General features: G+C 46.5%; 1 protein-coding gene across 1 annotated transcript; it reads right to left on the reverse strand.

Moving 5' to 3' along the window:
* Positions 1-15733: 15733 nt before the first annotated feature.
* On the reverse strand, positions 15734-21658 carry MSX2 (msh homeobox 2). Its single transcript, XM_030504146.1, has 2 exons — positions 21203-21658; positions 15734-17546 (listed from the first exon to the last, which is right to left on the reverse strand). Exons 1-2 carry the CDS (start codon positions 21555-21557, stop codon positions 17122-17124), a joined length of 780 nt encoding a protein of 259 aa, XP_030360006.1. The 5' UTR covers positions 21558-21658; the 3' UTR covers positions 15734-17121.
* Positions 21659-24093: the final 2435 nt, after the last annotated feature.

Raw genomic sequence — 24093 nt, forward strand, 5'->3', positions numbered from 1 at the left:
TGTGAAATATAGATCCCAAGCCAAAGCTTGATTTATGAAAACCTCAATCAGAGCAGTCCGTACGTAATGTTTTGGGCTGGAGCCATCTTTACCCAGAATTGCCATCAAGAACCTCTTAAAGTTTCCATAAGAATATGGTGGATTTTTTTTTTTTCTTTTTTTTTTTTTTTTGCTTGTTTTGGTTTTGGTTTTCTTTTGATGACTTCACACATTTATTCTGTCTCTGCATACCCTCACTTTAACAGGAAATAGAACTGGAAATGCTGAAACATCCTCAGAAAGGCTTTGTTTTGCTTTGATTGTCAAGGTGTTTCAAGCTCAACAAGAAGCAAAAATATTGAAAACTCTACGAAGAAGCTTACAGCACAAGACAAAACCCCACCTCTTCCTCAGATCTATTTTCACTATGAGTATGGTTCAGCTCCTAGCAATGTGAAAAATACGGAGTTTCCTAAATGTTAAATGTTCTATAAAACGCCCAGGTTTGATTGAAGCTTTGGTCAAAAGCCCCAGCATATAGGTTCAGGCACAGAATAAACCCATAATTGTCACAGCCAAATCAGTATTTGCCTCTCTCAGAGTGTGGAACCACTCTGTGCGTTGGGAAGGAGAAATGAAGAGACTGGGCTACACAAAACTGAAACTATCTGTTGTTAATATTATTAGGAAGTGAAAGAAATGGTGAAGAAATTGTGGAGTTTCAGTGTTTGGGGGCAAGATCCTTCCTGGCCTCTAATTAGAGCCTACAAACTCATTTTTCTCCACTTGTATATGGGCCATGTAGAATCCCAGTCCTCTGTTGCGAATACAAAACATTAGTGCACTTCCCATTATGTATATTTGTGGCATAAAGTCACTTTTCTGCTAAGGGGTTGTGACCCACACATCCTAAAGAGACTCTGACTTTCCAGGCAGAGCAGGGTGCCTGGTTCTTCTTGTGGGACAATATTGGTCACCATCATTGAAAAGGACAAGATTTTGAGTAACTTGGAAAATGTTTCCTTTCCCTCGACACCATTTTCCCAGACATGTTATATGATCTCTGAGAATGCTGATGCTTGCTTAATTTTGTGTACTGGAAGACAAGCAGGAGCATTTCTTTCCTGGCATATGCAAAGAATTTGACCTGTTTGCTCCAAAACTCCTACCTGGCAGCTGAGCATCTCTGCTCAGAGGAAAACAGGCAGAATCTGAAAATAGGACTGAAAACAAAAGTAACTGCAGAATTCTGCATGTGTGAATTAGCTCTTGCACTTTTAGAGTGCTGCCTTATATAGGCAAGACCATAATGTTTGGAAAAACAGTAATAAGTTCTGGCTTTCAGTGTATATGTGCATGCAAGGTTAAAGCTCCACTACAGCACACTGTAGTGTTTGGCCCCTACTTTAACCCTTCCTAGAAAGTTAGTAATTTTGCTACAGCACAGAGACTGTACAATAGCGTCAGTACAAAAGCCTTGTTTCCTCTTAAAGAAAGCTTGTGTTGTAAACAATGATCAAAAGGAACCAGGAACAAGCAAGAGTAGCTGTATGGAAAATATTTGCAATGCTCTTTGGTGTGTTCACTTCCCTAAGCACCTAGTGTTTTGCTATTGTGGTTGGCCTGTAATTTTCAGACACTTTTGGGAATGATGATGAATCATAGTGTTTTCTAGATCTCAGAGTTAAAAAAAACACAGTGAGAGCCTACAGTAGCATTTCCTGGTTAAATATACGTTTGCAGCACAGCATAAAGTGCTGGGTTTAATGAACAGCTGCAATTTACTTATCTTTTGAATGGATCACTTTAAATGCATGTTGGAAAGTACCTTTCACCAAACTGCCCATTAGAAGTGAACTACAAAGTGAATGGATTGTATATGGGAACCATTTCTTATCTCCATGAGTGTGATACATTGCCTGCAGAGACTTTTTTTTCAAGTACAGGATATTTAATGATACCTTTAAAAATTGTGATAAAATTAACCTGTTTTATTTTCTTCCCGATATAAAAAGATTGACTAACCCTTTAAACAATGGTAATCTGATAGGTACAGCACAGATGTACAAATTAGATGCTTAAAATAATAGATGAGATTCCCAATTAAGTATCTCATCTTGTTCCACTCTTTTACTACAAGGCAATTAATGCTACATATTATGAGACAACTGGAAAAGAGTGTGTTCATTTATACTCGGTATGCCAGGTTAGCCTCTGGTGATTTCAAGGGAATGCACTGAGTATTTGAAGATTTGGTAGCTTGCCTTTGCTTTTTGGGAAAGAAAGGGCAGGGTCTGGATCGTATTTATTAAGGTTTGCTCTTGCTGAGCACAGCACAGACAGTCAGTATTTAGTTAGAAGTGCATTATGACAGTTCATTTTTTAGTGGTATTTTCCCAACATGAGATGTTCTAATGTGCTGTTTCCCTTTCAGCTCACTATGGTCATGTCTTTAATGTCACTAATAGTAACTGTTGAGGGGGCCGAACTACCATTGGAGACTGAAAAGGTCATCTCCACATCCACTGCTCAGGGAGCCCACAGTTCCCACACAGTTGGAAAGTGGTTTGATGTAAAGCATGGCTCAGGAGGAGGTTTCTGGTCAGAAGTCTGAAAGACAGTAAATGCCTGGCCAACAGAGTCTGCAGAAATAACTGCTGGAATTTTACTGGGCAGTTCTGAGTTCCCATCTCAGAACTGTCTGCTCATATCGGTTCTCCCAAGGTCCTTTCTGAGTACAGTAAGGGTGTTATCAAAGCTACCGCATTGCTGTCATCATACCACTAAATGAAACAAAACAGGTTTTTTCATGTGCTTTATGCCTCTAATTTGAGCTATTAATTTCAGGCTTCCTGCCTCACCCAGATGGAGGTGTATGCATTTGGCTCTGTAGCCAGTACAAATAAAACAAATAAAGAAAAGCAAATATTCTGATTTACCCAATTACTTCTACAAAGCTGTTAGGGCTGCCACCATTAAAAGATCGTACTCAAGCATTAGCATGGCATTGTCTTTGTGATGGCACCAGAAGCAGACACATGCAACAGAGAAGGACATCCTTTCCTCTCTGCACATTCTTTTCAAGCAATAGCTATTATTCCAGTGACTCACAGACAGTTAAACTGCTGTCACCGTCTCAAGGAACAGAGTAACAATATCTTGTTGTTAGGCTTGGCAGGATCCATTAAACTCAAAATGATGCATCCTATTTAGTGATGACAGCCAAGTTCATCTCTCTGGATGCTTCTCCAAACTTTATATGACCCTCTTGGCACTAAACCTCACAGAAGTGGTTTTCTTCATGAATTTTTTGTTACCATTTTTGTTCTGGATGGAGATGGATGTGAGAGTGAGCACAACCTTCCACTTCATACGCTGGCACTTCTGCTTCTCTAAACTTTAAAGAAAGCAAGAAGAGGAAAACCACTGGACAACTCTGAGAAGAGGCAGAAAAACATACGTTTTGCTTCATGTTTTGGGCAAAAGATCATTTGGGGGGCAAAGGGAATGGCTGTCTTATTTTATCTGAGCTGACTTCTCATCTGCTACTCGAGCCTCTCTAGTTTTCCTCCTCACTAGGAAACAGCTTGGCTATGACCATTGCCTGACTGGTGAAGTCAGGGTCAATTTTTTCCATCTGGACTGCATTAAGCGTCTTCCATTTGCTCATCTCCCTCCCCCCAGACCACGCCTGCTCCTCCCCAGCCTCCCTTCTAATGCTGATGTGCTGCCAGGCATGTTCCGTTTCACCTACAGCCAAAAGGCAGCTCCAGTAGGATCTCATTAATTCACACTAATGATGGGGAATTTGGCAAATTAGTGAACTGACTTGATCCTGCCATTATTAATAGCTTTACCATTGACTTCAGGCAGAACCAGGTTGAGTCTCTGAATTGATAACTCTCCTCAGACACCAGAAAGAGATTATGTTTTATGAAACAGACTGATTTTTGTTTGGATTATTAGAATTTACTGTTATGCTAGTGCATACTACAAGCAAAAGCAATGAACTCTAATTAATGTGATGGCTCACAACAGCTTTTCAGCTATTAAATTTCTGTAGAAAGGAAATGAAAGCAAAAAGATGAGGTTTTCTTCCCATTTAGTAGAATGCAGGAACTTGCACACTGAGAGTCACTGTATGTCTGTTTGGCCATCAAAAGGTTTAGCCCAGCAAGGATTTAACTGATGGTACTCTGCCAGAGATTTCCATGTGGCTGGGGTGAATTCCTTATTCTTTTTGTGCCTGAGCTGCTGTCTGGAAAAAGAAGATATTCTTCCCTTTCTACTGTGCTTATCTTGATTGATAATATTTTCAAATCTTGGTTGATAATATCTTCAAATCTAATCTGAAAGAACTCTGTTTAGAGTATGAGGATGCTTTCTAAGCAATAATGAAGAGAAATCAGTGATCCTGGTCATTTCTATCATCAGTTCTCAGCTGTTACAGGTTATGTCTGAGTTTCCAGTCCAACCATAAAACACAGTCACATCAGTCCAAGGAATGTCTAATGTTACTGTGCCAGTGTGAGCTTAGCAGCCCCAGTGACTCTTACACTCTCATGATACCACAAAGAAGCAAGCTCCAAACACCAGTCGAAGGCCTGTAGGAGTGAATTTACTTTGCATTTCTCAAGGTTAATGTATTTTAATTTACAAAGAGCAAAGTGAATACACACACAGGTCTATTCTCTTAAAAACACCAAAGGAGAAAACTAGAGTCTCGCTTTCATGCCTTCCTTCCTAGAGGCAATGCGTAATCAGCTTTTGGTCTTCTCAACAGTTTAAGCTAATAAGCCAGACCACGAACTGGAGCAGCTGAAGCACAGACACGTTACCTTCTGCCAGCTTTTGGGAGCAGGGCGAGGCAGACAGCTGGAGGCCGTAACGTCTTAAATAACCTCCATCGCACAGAGCTGGGGTGCTATCAGGGGAGAAGTGAGAGTAGGGGGAGCCTAAGACTACATGTTTCTACCTCTCTCCAATAATAGACTTTATTTCATAGGCTTGAGCAAGTCAGTGGGAACTGGAGCTGGAATCCACCTTGCTGTTATTCAAGCCACACAAGATTGGAAAGAACCGTCTGGTCCCTCAGACAGACTATCGATAAGTAATACCTCAGGGCTTAGAGGAATACATAAACCTTAATTCCTCCTGACTTGACTCCAGGAGCAGCAAGGAGGTGGGTACCTAGACTCTAGGGATCAGAAAGGTAACTCCCAGATCCCAGAAGTAAATTACATCCCTGAAAGTCAGCGGATTGTTATTTCTAAGCAGACGTTTTTTGCCTCTGTGACAAAATCATCACATGGTGCTTCCTAGTAGCTGCTCTTCTTTATGTTCTTGCTGCTCTGGACACAAAAACACTTGTTGAGATATAGCCTTATAGATGGCTTCTTGTATCCTACAACATACATAATCTTTTAGTCAAAAAACATTGCGTAAAACCAGCTTTTTGCAGACATCATACTCTCACAGTTTCCTGTTTAAGATCAAGAGTAGAGGGAGGACTGGGCCTTACTTCATCACATGTGAACATGTGTGAAGTTCAAGTCAGAACATATCAAAATTGATCCCAATATGTTCAGTATTTTTGTTCGCGTGGCTTAGAGGACAGAAGTTAGGTATTGAATAAATAGACTACTTCGGATATTTAGGGGAACTTTCATGTTTTAATTTCATGGGTGATTCCAGTTCATGCTGTGCGATTGGATCTTTGGCCTTTGCTGCACCTGCACAAACTGGTTCCCACTCCAATCCCTTGATTGGCCGTGAGGCCAGCCCTTGACTGGCTCCATGTGGCATTTCCGTCTATCTCCTCCCATGCATTGCTCTGCATTTGTAATGCTTTTAGATTATTCCAGTCTTGCATACAACAGACTTTCATGGCATTCCCTGTTTTCATTCCTTCTCCTTCGCTCTCCCCCTCACCTCAAAGAGCAAAAAGTCTTTAAAGAAGGGAAATGGTCAGATCTGGAAAAAAAAGAAAAGGAAATGTGCCAGGAGGGATTAGCTGGAGTATGCGTAGGCAGCTGTGTACTCTGGAAGGAATCTGGTCATATTTGTTTTCCCTTGTTCTATATTTTGTAAGTTTTCCTTTATTTTATCCGCAGTTTGGCTGTGACTGATGCTAAACTTAGATGCCATTTAATGAGATTCTTCAAATCTTGAACTCCTGTGGGCAGTGAAATACCTGCTAGCTTGACTGCATTCCTTAGGCTTCAGAGTTAACAGTCCAATGACATAGAGTAAAAACCTCTTTCTCCTGGAGGAACTGTAAGACCTGGCTTTTCTACAGGCTCAGAAAATCTCCTGCACCTTTTTCACATTGTATTAATTTTCAGAACTGTCAGTGCTGGGAGTATTTTCAATGGCAGCAAAAACATTTGTGCTTTCATATTTTCTCAATGACAGCTCAGATTCTGAGACAGCCATGAGCTGGCAACCTGGCTAGCTGAGCTATTCCAAACTGGCCCAGTTTGACTTGGCCTTAGCAAGGAGGAAATGTCTCATTCTGCACTTGGCTTGCCAGGGAAGTTCTTGTTGCTTTTGTACCAGTGTAGAATGATTGGCTGCTGCCCTTTGCTGCAGAGTTATGAATTGTGCTTTCTCTGTACTAGGAAGTCAAGCATCTCCCATGAATGAGTCTCTTTGCCTGTCTACAGTACCACCCACCTTCCTACTGGCACATCTGCCTAAACCTGAAGCGTGGCAGCACATACCAACCTCAAAAGCAAGTACCATGTAGCATCCAGCTAAGTATTAATTGTACCAAACATGAATTAATAGAACTGCATTTCAGGCTCGACTGAGAGTGCAAGAAGCAAAGATGCCTTCGTACAGGCAAAACTTTCAGCTCAAGTTTCATAGTCTCAATACAACTGTTTGTTTGCTCCTTGATCTATTTTGCTACTTAAAAAAAAAAAATAATAATGTCAGGAGTCTGCTTTGAGGCTCATCAAAGTAGCTGAGAGAATTTTCATTCTTCCTCTCCTCCTTGCTACTAGACAGGATTTGGATCAATCTGTTAAAACTGTAATGTGGCTTTCCACATGACTCTAAAAGACATAACACAGACAACAATGAGGGTAAAGCCTCTGTTGTACAAACTCATGGACCACTCACATCTCCTGACCTCCTGGGCCACTACCAAGCCTCAGGCTTCCTCCAAGGCAGACCAGGGAGGTTTGTGCAGTTTGCTGCCCTGGATGATGTTGTTAACCACAGTATGGGAAATGTCCCAGAAGACTCTGCCAGTGCCTCAATCTGCCTTTGATGTTCTGCTGCTCTCCTAGTCAAAGGCCAGTTTGGTCTAGAAAGTGGCAAAGAAAGATGAATAGAAGCATTAAGTATTTCCTCAAGCAGCAAAACATATGGAGCCTACTTTTTGGTAATTGTGCCTCATAACTGCCCTCTCTAGTAGCCAAGGCAGAAGCTGCTGGGATATTCGTAAGGTTGTGCTCATTCTCATTTGGCTTCTTTCGTGTTTCTGAGAGTTGAGCTCTGGTTACAGCCTTACTGGGGATTTAACAGGATCTGTCTCTCTGCGATCCAGCAGTGTATTTTTGCGAAAATCACAGCAACCTGATTATTTCTGAGACCTCTGCCCCCTTGTCAATTTTGATCGGAGTTGGCCCAGAAGTTCAAAAGGCTGTAACAGTTTGATCATATAATCCCAGCTTCCTTAGGAAACCAAGCTAAGGAACAAACAAACAGAAGTCCTTACAGAAATACTCCCTTGACAGTTGAGGAGTTTTTTTAATCAACACCTTGACTTCTATGAAGATTTTTACCTTCGCTTCCCACAAAGATTGTCTTACAGATCATCCACTAAATGTGCAGCAGTAGCTCTGGAGTGGCACTGTTACAGCCAGGTTTGCATTAGGGTTAGTCTGTGTCCCAGTGGGAGCCATGGGAAACCAGCACAGGACCCAGGTGTCCCGCCAGCAAGACCCCCTACACCTAGTGCAGAAGATGACCACTTGTGGAGTAATTAGCAAACATGTTTAATTGGAGCAAAGCTTAGAGCTGAGCTGTTCAGTGGATAGGGCATGGAGACGGAGAGGAGTTCCCCAGATGGACAATCCCCTCTGACCTATTCACCCAGCTCAAATCCTGTCCCGAGCTGCTGTGGTAGGGTGGGGGGGATGGTCCCTGTGAGCCTGGGACTAGGGATAAGAAATGACACCTGACCATGGTTCCAGATGGTTTCCTGCCCAGCTTGGAGGGTGGCTTGCCCCAAGGAGTGCAGGGAGCAATCTGAGTCACTGATTGCCCCGATTCAGGCACTGGAGTTGGAGCTGAGAAAAACTCTCTGCAATTCACAGCTTTGACACATGCACCTTGGTGCAGCGTGACTGCAGAACAGGAACGCCTTGCTCGGCTTCCTCCAGGTTAGCGGCCAGCTTCTCCTCCCTCTGCTTCGTTTTCCCTTGTTACTCTTTCCACGAACACTGACAGCAGATCTGCTGAAGGGGCAATTTTACAACCTAATCCCAGTAAAAGACAGCAGCTGCTTGTGCGGAAACACTGGTCAAGAGCATACCTGGATGGTCCGAAGTAATATGTTTTCGTATTAATTGCAAACGCTTTTTCATCTGTCAGTTTCAAAGCAGTTCTTAAAATAATAATAATAATGGAATGACACATATGCCAAAAGCGATTATTTATGCACTTTCAGTGTTATTTGATCTAAGTCAGTTACTACTGTGTTCCAAAGAAGAGGCTGGAGAAGCAAATCTCCCTCCTTCTCTTTCTTTTTGAGGAGATGAGGACTAACATTTTCGTGTCGTCAAAAGCCATGACGCCTCAAGCCAAGGCGTTTAAACAGAAAACACGCGTGTGAGGAGAGAACTGACTCCGTGGGGAAAGCCGGCGAAAGGCCGGGGCGGGGGGGGAGGCGCTGCCGGCAGCTCCGGGTCTACCGGGCTGTAAATAACCTGATAAGTGATTGGGGACGGCCCCTCGGAAGGCAGAGCCCGCATGTCTCCTTTCCTCAGGCAAAGGGAACAAGATCTCTCTTTTCTTATCTTTTCTTTCCTTTCTCTCATTACTTTTTTTATCATTTTTTTTTTTTTCAAACATAGCTTTCCCCTCCCTAAGAGGTGTACGTTTAATTATAAAAGGGCCTTTTTCTGTTGTAATCTGTTTCCAGTTCAATTCCTTTGCTGGATAAATCCTTTAAACGTGTTGTCATTCCTTATTTATTGATTGCAGGTATTTGGGGTTTAATTGAGCAAGTCGGTCGTGGCCCAGGGCAGGAGTGGCGCTACATGAGCAATTAAATCTGATTAGCCCGAGCCCTTTAAGCCCCAGCTGGGTGATTGATAACCGAGACCAACATTCTTCAATTGACTCGCTACATCAAAAAGGAGAAAGGCTTAAGGAGAAAGGAGGAGAAACGCATGGGTCCAACATGAAAAATAGCAAAGGAGCCGAGCAGATTAGATTTGCAAAGGAGCTCAGCTAACGGCGAAGGGAGCAGAGAGAACAGTCCCGGTCAGCCCATAAAATAAATCCGTGTCTCCTCTTTTAAAACTCAGCCAAGGCTGCTTTTTGGTGGTTTGGGTTTTTTTTTTTTTTTTTATCCCTATTCTCTGCAGCTAGGGCTGAAGTGACTCGAGCTGGAGCGAGAATGGGCAAAGGTGCCGAAGCTCGGATTTTAACACCTCTCAGCCCTCGGAGCTGAGCTCCATCCATAAAGCTGTCGTCTGTTTGTTAGTGTGTTTGTCCGCTCCGTCATTACGCTTTTTGCCCAGTAGTTTAAGAAAATAAACTAGGAGGGAGAACAGGAGTGAGTAACCCCCATTTATCAAGCTGATGGATGTACCGTGTCTCCCTTTGTTGGGGGGGGGGAGCAGCGGACGCGGTGGGAAGGGAGGGGTCCCGCCCGCAGCATCCCCGCCAGTGCCGGAGAAGCGGAGTCCCACCAGCCGCTCCGGGATTTTGGAGGACAGGGATGCTCCGAGTCACCGGCTTGGGAGATGTCGCAGCGCTGCTCTTCTGAGCTAGCCGATGCTCCGTGAAGGTCTAGTGAATTAGCCCTGTTAAACTATTGGGAGCAGCTACAGAACAGCACCCCTAAGACACACACCACACCAAGAAGAAGCCTAGTTTTCTGCTCGACACCAGAAGGAAGGGGAGGTGCAGGCAGCTCCCGGACCCTCCGCGCCTCCGCGGTGCCAGACCCGGGGATCCCGCCTTGCGCACGGAGCCACCGCGGCGGCACCGCCCGCCTCCTCCTAAATTACAACGAAGGCGACTTGACGGGAGGAATCAAAGAGCGGGGAGTGGGGGAAAGCCCTGGGGGGGCCGACACCAGGCGGGAGGGCACCGGTGTCCGCGGGCAGCGCCCCAGGCCGGGGCGGGCGCCGGGCCTCGGCGGGGCGGGGGGGGCCGCCCCCCCCGGGGCTCCGTGGGCGCTCCCCTCCTGCCCGTCGACTTTTCCCTCGGATCAAAACAGCTTGAAAGCAGCAGAAATCGCTGGGGAGGGGAGGAGGACGTCAGCAGGAGCTGGACTTCTAAAAACCGTTCCGCCCCATAGGCTTTAATATTAAAAACCCCCTAGGAGTCTCAGACACTGTATTAATTAGTGCAACCACCCATGAAAAGTTGGGTTTGGAACAGCATTCTTTGCCCTGTGTGAAACAGCAACCCTAATAAACAATTGTTAACTTGGCCTATTGCCTCTGGTAAATTACACAGCATTAAAAAATAATGCTTTTCATATTAGGCAGTAATTAAAGGTTGGGACAGCTTTAAAACAAGAGGGGGAGGGGGAGGAATCAAAGAAAATATAAAAATGTTCTTTCAAGAGTTATGGGAGGCTAATAAAGTATGTCTGTTATAGTGCACCACTTTGCCCCCAGCTACAGCCAAACTGGAGCCACTGCAATTGCCTCTCAATAAGATAATGATATTCCTTTCTCTGCTATTAAAAGGCTCCCAGTGCAAACTTAAAATGATTTATTTAATTTAAGAAATTATGAGGTGTAACTTCAAAGCGTAAGCCGTTAGTAATGGAAAACACCAGGTTGTTTAAAATTATAATAATAATTGTTTGGAATACAGTGACATCAAAGTGCTTTCATCACCAAATAAAATATAGCACAGACCCCCAAATCCAGTGGAGTTTATTGAGTAGACATTTTTTGGTGTGTTTTTATTATTTCCTTATCAAGAGACATTATTTTAGCAGCTCCTTTTCTCAGCTTTGATGTTTTGACAGTCTTAAATTAATTTTATTGCATTTTTTTGGCTCGGAGATGGGAGATTATTCTGACTGCTTATTTTTCATTATGACTTTTTTGTTTTCAAGAACCGGTTTGTTATTTAACACAGCACCTTGATAAGCGCGGTTGAAATGAATTGGCCATTACAGGTCATTAAAAAGCAAAGAATTCTGTTTTCAAGCGATCCATTACACGTCTGGGAAAATATTCCTACTTAAAACAAACTTTGAGCTGAACGCTGGCATAATCAGTTTAATAAAACGGGTAGCGCATACTTTTAAGGAACAAGTTTTTTTCTTTACGAGATTCTTGCTTATTCAAAACACAGCAATCTAAGAAATACATATACAGAGCATTTTGCCAAAAAAGCCCTGCCTTTACAGTAAGAATATCACAGAATGTTTTTAATTTCCTTGAACAGTGTTATAAAACATTAATCGTGCGTACATTGCTTGAGACTTTTCCTTCCCAAGCAAAGCAGAATTATTCCAATCCCCTTTTAAAAAAATGGTAGCATTTTAAAATATACCGCAGTTGCAGCTTTATAGACCGGTATTTCCACTAAAACAGCAGGGACAGAATTGCTCTGGTGTTAAAAGACTGAAATATAATGGATGGAAAGATTTGTATTCCTTTCGTGCAACTAGTTGGGAACTGCTGGTAGCACCCGCCAAATACCTTATGGATTACGGTGGGAAACACGCATCGGGGTACTAAAGGAGTCATAACCAACCCAAGAGAAGCCAAAAAAGCTCAACAGCAAAAAAAGCCCCGAAGTCACCCACTCGCCGCGCTGGCGGCCAGCACCGAAAGGGACCGTGAACGGCGTAGCGCTTCGTTCCTGGGGTTCCCAGAGCGGAGATGAGCTTTGAGGTTTCCCTGAGATTCCTAATGTTTTTCACTGGAAAATTATATTCATCCCCCCCCTGCTCTGGAAAGGCGAAAAAAAGTAAAAAATCTGAATAACCACTTTGTTTTTATTTTGCGAGACAAACTTTCTCTGCAAAGGATGTGGGCACTGCCGAAAGTGGGGGAACTTCGAGAAATGACCCCGGGAAAATGTTTATTTTAACTCTCCGTGCTGGTTACTCATCATGGGCACGAGAGAAATACAGTCACGCCATGGAGTGTTGTTTCTTGTTTATTTGTGGAGATTTTATTTTTTTTCGATTAATGATTTTAGATGTATATATACAAAGAGAGAGAGATACGCGTTAGTCTGCGGGGCTGCTAAACTGCGGATAAACAGAGAGGGAAATATGCTTTGGAGAAAGAAAACTGTTAAGCTCCCTATCCGGACAGCCCTGAGCTGAATCACTTGCGGCTGCATCGCGGACTCTCCGGCTCCTTGCGCGGGAGCTGCGCGCAGCCGGGACCAGTGCGCGGCCTGGGGCCTCCTCCGCAGCCCCGGGGAGCTGGGCGCTTCTCGGGCGGGGGTGGGTCGTCCTGCGTCATCCACCCCATCCTGCCCTCCGTGGGCTCCCCAGCTCACCCCCCACATTCCTTCAAAACCCCTTCAAAAGGTGTGCGCACATCGGGCATTCGGGTGCTTGGGGCACTGTATGGAAACCTGCGATGTTCAGCTCACCACTATAGCGATGTGCGTGCGCGTACACACAGCTCCGGTGCGGCGGTGCCTGCGCCGAGAAGACCGCGCTGGGGCCGGGAGCCCGGGGGGTACACACACACATACACGCTGCTGGAGGCTCCGCTAACCACCCAGACCCGCCGGCCCGGAGCCGAGCTACGCCCGCCGGACCCCTCCTGGTCCCCCCGGCCTCTCCCTGAGCCTGGATCAGTGGAGCAGGTGCCCGCTCCTGCGCGGAGCTATCTCCGGAGCCCGGAGCCGGTGTCCGGCCGGGAGCGGCTCCATCCCCACGGTACGGCCCTTGAGGTCCCCTCTGCCCCCGGCTTCGCCGCGGGGCTCCCGGCAGAGATCAAACCTCTCCTCTTTCGGGGATGCGGCTGAGAGACGCGCCGCAGCCAGCGAGTTTTTCCTCCTTCCCTGTAAAACGCAGGAATTCCGGGGTTTGACAAGGCAATGTGACAACATGAAATGCATGCTCCGAGCGCCCGTAGCTTTAGGTAATGAACGCTGGGCCATAGCCGGTCAGAAAGCCCATTCCTAACTGTTTATGTCAACAAATCCATACCTCGTGAATTAAGGTCCCGGGAGAGCCGCGGTGTGCCCGGCTGGCCTGAGCCGCCGTTCAGCAAGTCGGGATTTTAAGGATCGGGATAATTTATCGTGTTGTTTTTAATGTTTATTATTTATTGCTCTAATTATTTTTCACTTTCTATTGGGAATTTAAAATATATAGATGTACCTGGAACAGATGCCAACTCCTTTCAGTCTCACTCAACTTCTAATCACCGCATCTGCTTTGTGTCAGAAAATACTTTGGGAACAATTTAGCTTTGCATTAAAATAACTAATTAAAGCCACACCTCCACAGCCTCTTGCGAAAGTGGGGGAGGAATTTCGGTAAGTGCATCGCTTTTAATGATAGCATTCTGATTTCCCTGCCTTGCTGTAATTTATTCAGTTACAGATCTGCCTGCGGGGCAGCTCCCATTAGGCCGATGATGAAGTCTCATGAGTAAAGCTTGACACCTCCCTCCTAATAAAATATAATACTCAATTAACTCGGCCTTTCTGAAGGCTTTAATTGGAACAAGTTAATAATGGGCGCAGGGTGAATTGTCATGCCATCCGCAAGCTCGGGGAAGGTGTCACGGATCCGTCCTGCCTTTCCCATAGCAGAGGTTGTAACCGAGATTTGGAAGCTTTTCCTTCAACACCCTTGTGCTCTGCAATAAATCTGTATCCATTTAGGGATCTATCATAACACACACAAAGCTCCTGCGCTCAAAGAATTTGCAGCAAAAAGATTTAGCTGTAATCCCTGACACAGCTGATTTATACCGAAGGTTGAAAGTACCGCTCGTTTATTTATAACCAGCCCAGCCCTCGGACAACCGGGTGGGGAGTGCAGGGACGAGGGGAAATTGCCCCTGCCCCGGAGCTGGGGGGAGAGCACTTCGGAAAGAGGGAGCCCAAGAAAGAAGCGGTTGTCTCCGGTTTTTATGCGGCAGTAAATGCTAATTTGAAAAGTCTGCGTGGCGATTAGATTCCCCCAGCTTTGTTGCTTACAGTTGCGAAGCGAGCAGGTTAACAGGGGGTTTATTTAGAAGCCGAGAAGGGGGTGCGATGCCCCGGGATCCCGAGCCGCAGCCCCCTCCTCACAGTGGAGCTCGGGAGGTGTCCTCCCCCCTGCACTTTCCCTCCCCGCAGTACAGAGGTTGGAGCTGCCGGGCGCGGAACGCTGCTGCCCGGCCCGTCCGGGGAACCGGGGCACCCCCGGGCCACAGACTTGCCTGCCGAGAGAGCGATCCGCCCTGGGGATGCTGGGAGAAAGCTCTTCCTCTGTGCACTGGGAGCGCATTTCAGTTCATCTGCTTCCACAGAGCAAACGCATCTTTTTCTCCACCTGGGATCCCAAGAGTCACGCCAAGCCTCCTACAGCAAAATTTACATTGGGGCAACATGGGACTTGGGTGTAACATGGTAAACTATCCCTGACCTCTCGGCTACCCCTCTGATCCGAGCAACCCTCTCCAGCCCACTTCGCCAGAAGGGCCAGGGGCAGGTGGTCTGACACCTGCTCCCCGGGCAGCACATCGGACTGCTCCCAAAACCACGGGACAAGGCTGGCAGCACATGTGAGCCCTTCAGTGCCACTATACAGAAGTATTAAGAGAATCATAGAACAGTTTGGGTTGGAAGGGACCTTCAAAGGTCATCCATTGCAGGGGCCTGACGGATCTTCTCTGTATAACATGACCCCCAAATGCTGTGTGGGTCGAGGCTAGCCTCCCACTAAAGCACAGATTTGAAGTCAATGGAAAGGCAGGTCTGAAGGAGAGTCCTGAGCAAAAGACAAAGGTACACGAGCTAAGAAAAGTGATGGAAACATCACCAGAGTATAATGTTGTAAAGAACAGAGGCGCCTAAAAGTGGTTGTTAAAAACAAGGAAACCTCATAAAAGGTTTGGCTTTCGACTTTGAATTGTTGACTTGCAATTCACCTTCATGTGCTGCAAATTTGGCTTTAATTCAAATTCAGAAAGGGGAAATAATCATAAAGGCAACCCAAACATTCCTTTGAACTTGACCCAGCTGTGCAAAACACACACAGAGAGAAGTTACCTTTTAAAGAACTCCAAACGCTAAGAGACCCACACACAATTAAACATGTTTTTTCTTTTTTAATTTAATTCGAAATAAGAGATAAGAAATAATAAATCTTCAATAAAATATATAAAATTGTACAAGGCATCCCTTTCAAAGGGACTTTCCTATAATGGAAGATCGGGGTGAGGAGGAGGGAGAGGGGATGTTCATCTATAGTGGGTCCCAGGCGGCAACAGTGTCTGGGTCAAAACAAACCAAAACCAGCAAAACCTCATGGCTTTTTTTTTTTTCCCCTCGTTTTTCTGCATTTTCTTTTTTTTTTTTTTTTTTTTTTTGTTTCTTAGTTTCTTCCAGAACAACACGTTAAGAAAATAAATCCAGGAGAAGCTCTGCCTTCAGTGCTCCACAGCCTTTGGAGTAACTTTCTCACAAAGTTTAACAAAAGTAATACATATAATACAATAGTTATAAGGAAAAGCCTGGGGAAGACACTGCCAGCACTCGGGGAGCTCCCACGGGGAAAGGCAGGTTACGCAGTCTTTTGGCACCCCACCATTCTACTAGTAGAGTTGTTTGTTTGTGATACCTGGATCTCACCTAAGAAGGGCTTGAAGCATGAGTCACTTACATTGGCATCCTCAGCAAGGGAAGGAGAGGAAGACTCGGGGGTTCTTCTATTTAATACAGACTGTTGCAAATACTAATAAAAAACCCCAAACATCTCCCAGAAGTGTTCAACAATCCTTTGCTCACCATCACTGTGGAAACAACCCACGTCTTCTTCCCCCAGAAAGCTTCCTTCCTTCTCTCCTGGTTTTCAAAAAGCATCTCAGAGCCAAGATTACCTGGCTGTAGCCAAAAATTTCTAAGCATGTCAATAGGAAAAGATAAAGACCAGACTGCTTAATAACCCTCCCTTGGACTTTACCTCCCCTCACAGTGCTTTACAAATGCTAAAGCTATTTATACAGATAAAGGCATTACAGGAGCCAACGGTGGATAAGGCTGTACTCTACATTTAGGGGCCCTGATGCTCATCTTGTTGCAAACATCTGTCGAGGTTTGGGATGCAAAAATTTTCCCTACCCCCAGAAATGCAGGAACTTGCTGGCTCTGAACTTCACTCAGGCTCTACTGGGTCTAGTTTCTATTTACACGGTGTCTCTAGCTAAGGGCTCTGCTTTCTTAAAAAAACCCCCACAAAAACAAAAACAAAACCCAAACAACAAAACCTTGATTATTCCTTTTTATTTCTCTCCTCCCCCCCTCCCATATTAAGTGATGGCAACTTAGAGTGTGGCTTTAGGGTATGCACCCCTCTTACTTTAAGCATGTGCTGGGCCCCATCAGGAGGGCATCGGGAAATCTCTGCCTCCATATGATGAGATTGCTTTTTCGACCGTTCTTTTTCACTCTTTTTTTAATGTGCACTGTATAAAACCCCTACATTTTCTCTATTTTTTAAATCTTTTTTTGTTTTTACATATTTTTTTTCTTTGAGGATCAGATTCTGAGCGCTCAGAGCACTCTCAGAAGACGCCCAACCCATAGCATACAGGATGCCTTGCTTTGCTAACACAAACTCCCGTACACTCAGGATGGCAGATAGAAGTGTGCAGAAGGAACGGCCAGTACTGGTTGGGGTACTGCCTTCTCAGGGTTGGACATGATCCACCAGGAAGTCTGTCTCACTGTCACTTTGTCTTTCTGATCTTCTTACGACAAGTGGTACATGCTATATCCAACCGGAGTAGCATAGAGTCCAACGGGTGGGATAGGAAGCACAGGTCTGTGAAAAGGATAGGATGTTCCATACAGTGAGGCAGCCTGGATGGGAGAGTTGATGGGGAAAGGGAGGCTGAACCCCGATGGCAACATGGGCTTTGCTGCCATTTTGAGCTTCTCTAGCTCAGCCTCCTGCAGTCTCTTGGCCTTGGCCCTCCGATTCTGGAACCAGATTTTGACCTGGGTCTCTGTGAGGTTGAGGGAGCTGGAGAACTCTGCTCTCTCGGCGATGGACAGATACTGCTTCTGGCGGAACTTGCGCTCCAGAGCCAGTAGCTGGGAAGTGGTGAATGGGGTTCGGGGCTTCCTATTCGTCTTGTGCTTCCTCAGGGTGCAGGCAGTGGGGCTCAGATGTCCTGCAAGGAAGGGAAAGGCCGGTTATCACAAAAGCAGGGAGACCTGGGTGCTCTGGAATGACGCTGTGCTTGAGAGGGCTGGGGTTAGGAGGGAGGGGTATGTGAAGGGACCGTCTTGCCAGGTGATACCCTCAAAACAGGGAATCTTTCTGCAAGTGGCTCTGGAAAGCTTTTTTCTGGCCAAACTTGTGTTCACAGGACTTGAGCCAATGTCCTGGGAAGTCAAATCTTTCCTCAGGAATTTCAAAATGACAGCTTGTAGGCAAAGAGGGCACAAAGGATTCCCAGATACACATGCAGCCGGTCGCTTTAGGAGTCACGTCACAGGGGTCTAGAGCACACAAAACGGCTGCCTTGGTAGCTGCAGAACTGGAGGAGTAACTCCAGCAAAGCATGGGACAGACCTATCTGCAAAAGCAGGAGATTCACAAAAGTGAATCTCTTGCAGCAGTGCAAGAGACAAGCTCAGCCCTGCTCAAGAGCAACAAGTCAACCCTATCTTTTTTTTCTGCCAGCTGAAGAAGTGGGTCTGATTATTTTTGTGGTTCAGATAACTGGGCATTTTTCTTGCTATTTCTTCTTCCAGAGCAAGTTTTTCCTCTGCTTAATACCTTTTCAAGGAAGGTTTTCTGATATTCAACAAGTATAAAAAAAAAAAAAAAAAAAAAAAAAAGCAGTGCACATTTCATTCAGCATTTTGCTATTATGACTTCTACCAATTAAAAACCAAAACAAAAACCCTCGAACAAACACATAACTGCAGCATCTGTAGTCAATACAAGTCAGGAAACTTACTACTTTTTGTGCTTGCCTTGTAACCCCAGCCAGGTTAGGTACATGTGCCCGGGATAGCACATCGCTGACTTGTCTTTAGATTAACTTTTCATTTCACTAATAGTTTTGCAAGCTAAAGAATAATTAAAAAGCGTGTGGCTGACTTGAAAAGAGTGACTATTTGCTGTGTTTCATATCACTCTCAGGGCATATGACAAGCCACCCTGGCTCCCCAGCTTGATCCAGAAAAATGACACACAGGCTGGCCTTAAGAGGCTGCTAAATTTTACACATGCTGTAGTGTCTGCTTCAAACGCTTGTCAGTATTTGCACATCACGTTTTCTGGACTCCTTTCACTTGGCTCTTTTATTTTTAAGAATAGACAGCACCACGAAGCTGTTGAAGTGCTATCATACAATTAAAAATTAATCCCATGAGGAAAGTGTTCAAAAGTTCAGAAAGGGGAGGGAGAAAACAGCTACAGCAGAAAAAAGTTAAACCCTTCTTACTCTTCTTCTAGATACTGAAAGCGAAAAATAAAGCCCTCTTAGAAAACAAGTTGTCAAATACCATCTTATGATCATACGAGGGCATTTTAATAATTAAGAGGCTCACCATGACAATTGGTCCACTCCTAAAACTGCACTAAATTAAAACTACACTAAATCGACCCTAAGTTCACTACCGGTCACCCCGTATTTCCACTCTCTCTTTCTAAAGGCAACTTTTTCTCCAAGGGAAACTCTCTAAAGTCCGGACTAAGAGGGACTCCTGCTCATCCACGCGGGATGGGGTTTATTTACGAGGCCGCCCGTGGCTCCGGGGATCGTGCCCCGTCCCGGCGCTTCCCCGGCTCTGGGCTTAGCCCGACTAGCCTCGGCTGCTGCTGCGCACGGAGGAACGGCAAAAACCCGCTTTTACATGAAATCCCGGACGAGTATTTCCCACGGAATACACCCAAGTCTTCACGGGCTTCTTCCCCCGCCGTCCCCCAAAGGACTGCCAAACAGTGATAAGAAGGAGGGACCGTCGCCGCCGCAGACCCTATAATTGAGTATATCCAATGACAGTCCCCAAGTACTCACCGCAGTGATTTGTTTCCCTGGGTTTGGTTGTTTGGATTTTTTTTTATTTTTTTTTTCCCCCTCCTCCTCTTTATCCTCCTTTTCTGGCCAACGTCGGACCAAAATCATCACTTGGAGATAGTTCCCTCTCTGTATTGCTCAGCTCTTTGTCCAGTTCATCCCACCCGTAATATTAATAATAATAAATGGAGGGACTGCTTCTAATGTCAAACCCTCCAAGGGCAGACGGGCTTCTTGCAGGGTAACCACTGCCTCTCGCTGTCACACCGACTCCGAAGGACCAGAGGGCCGGGGGTGGGGGAGAAGAAGGGAAGATGGTCGAGGCCGAAGGACCTTCCATCCCCCGATCGCCATTATTCACCCCAAATCCGGCTGAAAACATCGGATCTGAACTGCCCAGCCACTGAAGTTCTGTACAAAGCTGTTTTTCAGATCTCTGAACCACCGATTTGAAGAAAGAAAAAGGAAGAATTCCGAAGGGGGAAAAAAAATGTACCAGGAGAAGACTAGGCCGTGCTTAAGTCTAAGGTTTTGAGCATTTTAGAGGAAGGGTCCGGGTAGGAGCACACGCTTCTTTACACACTTTTCCAACTTATTGGGGGTAAAAATCACAAACCGGAGCTACACAATGAATGACACGGGTGAGCTGCCTTCCTCCCGGGGCCTCACCCGGGCTCTCTCCCAGCACGTTAGAAATCAAATTAATTCGGGGTTATCGCAAAGAAAAGGAAGTGGCTGAAAGCCAAACCGAAATGATTGTCAAAAAAAATAAAGGAGCTGTAATAGAACTAAATTTCCTTCCCGCAATATTAGTTTACAGGAACAAATTCTGCGAGATTGTCCAGCTCAACAGTTGGCGTCTGTAAAGTTACTGACTTAAATAAATACATTTAATTTACAGTGGGTAGGTAGGGGATGCAGAGCAAAGTGAGTCGATCTGGTAATGCAGGTGTATAGCCACCAAGGCTCTTGGCGGTGGGCAGGAAAATTAGCACCGACGGGCTGCGGATCTCACCTTTTCCTGGAGGTAGTTTTGGGTATTTTTATTTTTTAAAAGCAATTGATTTATTTCCCCCCCCCCCCCCCTTTTCTAAAGGTTTGTCACCGAAAGCAGAACGCAGCTTGCCACAGACCCAGCAACGTGGCTCCAACAACCCAAAGGCTGAAGAGGTGACCTGTCACCTACTGACTGTCCATAAGGCGGTGGGGACGGGATCGGGAGAGATCCAGGGATAAAGAGGTCGGGCCCAGCTCGGGGAACGCTTGACAGGCAGCATTCAAGGAGCAAGAGAAGCAACCACCCGAGCCAGGGGAGACCGCGTCAGGACCCGGCGCACAGAAAGCGCGAAAATTCCCGACTTTAAGAGGTTGCTTTGCAACGTTTGGTGTCGGGAGGAAAACTTCCAGTTCTCGTGGCAACGGGATAACGTAAGTGGACGAAGTGGCAGCCAGTGAGCCGTGTTTCAGGAAAGGGAGCTAGTCCGTGGTATCTCCTGAACTTATATATATATGTATATACACATAGGTATATAAATATATAACTGTATAAATATATAAATACAACATATAAATGAAGAAATACGTTACATACATACATAAAAATAGCACGCATAGATATGAATATATATATAAAATAGCATATACATATGTGTGTATATGTCTAGCGTGCCACAGAGCGTCTCGGCATCCCAGGAGCCGCACTGGCAGGGGCCGGAGCTCGGAGCCTGCCGGAGGGATGCCTGCCTGCCCTCCCTGCCCGCCCGCGAGCCCCCGACGCCACTACCCCGGCCACTCACTTGGTGGAGGGGAATATCTCCCGGCCTCTTGGATCCACGAAGTGCCGTCCTCCGAATTCTCCGATTTGACCGAGGCGGTGTCGAAGGTTTTTGTAAGCGCCCCGGGAGGGGTGTTAGCGTCCCGGGAGCCGTGGCCCGGCAGCAGCAGGTTCCTGGAGGTGCCCACAGCCGCCCCGTCGGCGCTGCTCCCCGCCGCGGGCAGCGGCAACTCTTTGGGGGGTTTCTTGTCAGACATGAGGGCTTCCACGCTGAACGGCAAGCTGGACACCTTGACTTTGTGGTGCTCCTCGGTGCCGGCCGACGGGCCTTCCTCGTCGGAGGAGAAAACCTCCTTCACCTTGGAAGGAGAAGCCATCGCGGGAGCGGAGGGAGCCTGGAGCGGGGCCGCCCGGAGAGCTGCGCTGCGCCTCTGCCGGGCCCTGCGCGGGGACTGCGCGAGTGAGGCGCTGTGGGGCCGCCCCCCTTTTCCCCCCTCTGGGCTCCCCGGCGCTTTCCTCCTTTGGGAAGTGGAGTAGACGCCCCGCGAGCCAATCAGGACCAGCGCTGGGGCCTGACGTCACGGGGTGACTCATGCCATTGGCTCGGGAGCGGGGGGGCGGGGCGAAATACCTTCTTTTTATTTTCCTTTTTTTTTTCCCCTTCTCTTTTTTTCGGGGCGATTTTGTTTGGGGAGTTCCCCCCTGCCCCCCCCCCCCCCAAATGAATTAGGAGTTAATGACACGGGCAGCCAGCGGAGCTGTGCTATTAAGGAACCGTCCAGGGCTGTAATCACAGCAAAGCAAGGAACGAAAAAAAGCAAAAGAAAAAAAAAGCCGCCGGGGTAATTTCGGCTGCTGATGATGATCAGGCGAAGAGGAAACTTTAGAAGACGCGGCTCTGCCTCCTCTAGCCGCCTGCCCGGCCCCTCCCGCAGCCTCGTCGGGTACCGCCGCACCCCATCCCCGCCGCCCTCCCCAGAGCGGGGCTTGTCCCGGCCTCGCCGGGTCCCCCCAAACGGGAGCTTTGCCGAGGGTGGTGCGGGGTGCGGGGTGTTGCATCCGCGCGGGGGGACGCGGCCGCCTCTGCCGCGCCGCTAGATTCTCAGCCGAAAAAGGGTTTTTTTTGGGGGGGTTGTGTTTCCTCGGCAGCAGGACTCAAGCCGGGCAAAACCATTCTGTAGAGTTTACAGCTGTAATTATTTGGGGTTTTTTTCCAGCCTCAATTACACACGTGATGAATAGATGAGCTTTAATAAATTAGGGGCACGCAGCCCTTAATTAAGAGTCATATCTTGTGCTATGAAAGCGATTCTCTCACTTTTTGACTTCCTACCAGTGGTAGGAATAAAGAGTATCCTTTATAAAGCGTTTCTAATTACCACGTGGATAAAAGCATATACATATTGCTCTTTTCATAATTATTTTAATCCTATGCCGGGCATTATTTCATGCTGTGCCTGCAACTTTCTCTGGTTTGTTTTTTCTTTCCTTTTCTTTTCTCTCCCTTTTTTTTTTTTTTTTTTTTTTTAACTTACAGGAAAAGCAAAATTTTGGAGCCGTTTTCGTGTTATAATTTATAACTGAGGCTCCAAAACCCAAATTACTCTGGGAAGATGGCAGTGCATTTGCCCAGCTCTGGGGCTGTGTAGTGCAGCTCCTTGAGCCCTGGCTTGAGGGGTGGCTCAGACAAAGCTGTAGGCTCCATCCTGGATGGCTGCACGAGTCTGCTTCTTGAGCAGTTTTGGTTATATTCCTTCCAGAAAACATGCAGGATTTCACTAGCTCATCTTGTGCTTAGTTTGGATCCCTGATCTTCCTGCCAGCCAGTGCAGCAGTCTTCGAAGTCCCCAGTCCTGCTAACACAAGTCAACTTCTCACTCACTCCCCAGCCTTGGTGATTATATCCTTTCATAGAGGCCTGTTTGGGAGCTGATTCTCAGGAAGGAACTGGCTGTGTTCCTCTGCCCAGGCCAGAGACCACCTCGAGGATGTGACTATATGGAGTGTGCTGTGCTGGGCCCAGGGCGTCCCCTGACCCCTTACAGCCCCTGTCATCCAACTCTCTGCGAGGTCTGTCGAAAAGTTTCTGAGCCGCCCCAGCCCTGATAGCATCTTTCCTGGTGCCACAGATGGCAAATTGGGCCCAGGGCATGCGACTGCGGTGTGGGAAGGAGTGTGGGAGGACGTGTATGAGAAGCTGTGTTACAAAACCCCACTCATCAGTGGGACTAATGGTAGGGTTTGCACACTCATTACTGATTGCTGGCAGTGTTACTGCAGACCTCGGTGGGTTAAGGATTAAAGTCAAGCAAGATCTGCAAAGAGAACTGATGCCTTTCACTGCCTCAGCCCAACTAACCTAGCTGAGGCAGCCTGCAACATCTTAGGCAGCAGAGCCCTGATTCCAGCTTTTCTCCAGGGTGAAAATGATAATTGATGTCACTAGCTGATACCTCTCCAGCTGCCCTTGCCATCCCCAGTTTGTCATTTCTCCTTCCGCATAGAACTCATCTCTTTGCTGGGAGATACAGAGAGGTGCAGGACTGCAGCTGGCCAGCCCAGGCCTTGCAAGTTCTCTGCTACAGTGGGGTTGAGTTTGTCCTTCTTGTCCCCCCCTCCCTTTCCTTTTCCTTATCCATGCTTCCTGCACAGTGACAAGTAAATGAGAATTGATGGACATGCAGTAACAATGTATATGTGTCAAGAACAATGCACTGCCCATAGAAAGCCATTGTGGGGCTGCTGAAAATACTACAGATAATTATACTGTGCTCCCAAAGTCAATGCCTGCTGGAAGGGTGCCGGGGAAAGGAGAGATCACAGGAGGGCAGGTCATGGTGACACTGATCACGTTCTTTGCTGTGGGTTCTGTCACCAGATGCCTGGTGGTGGCCTAGGTGTGCAAGCTCACAC

Source organism: Strigops habroptila, chromosome 12, assembly GCF_004027225.2.
Source record: "Strigops habroptila isolate Jane chromosome 12, bStrHab1.2.pri, whole genome shotgun sequence".
Lineage (NCBI taxonomy): Eukaryota > Metazoa > Chordata > Aves > Psittaciformes > Psittacidae > Strigops > Strigops habroptila.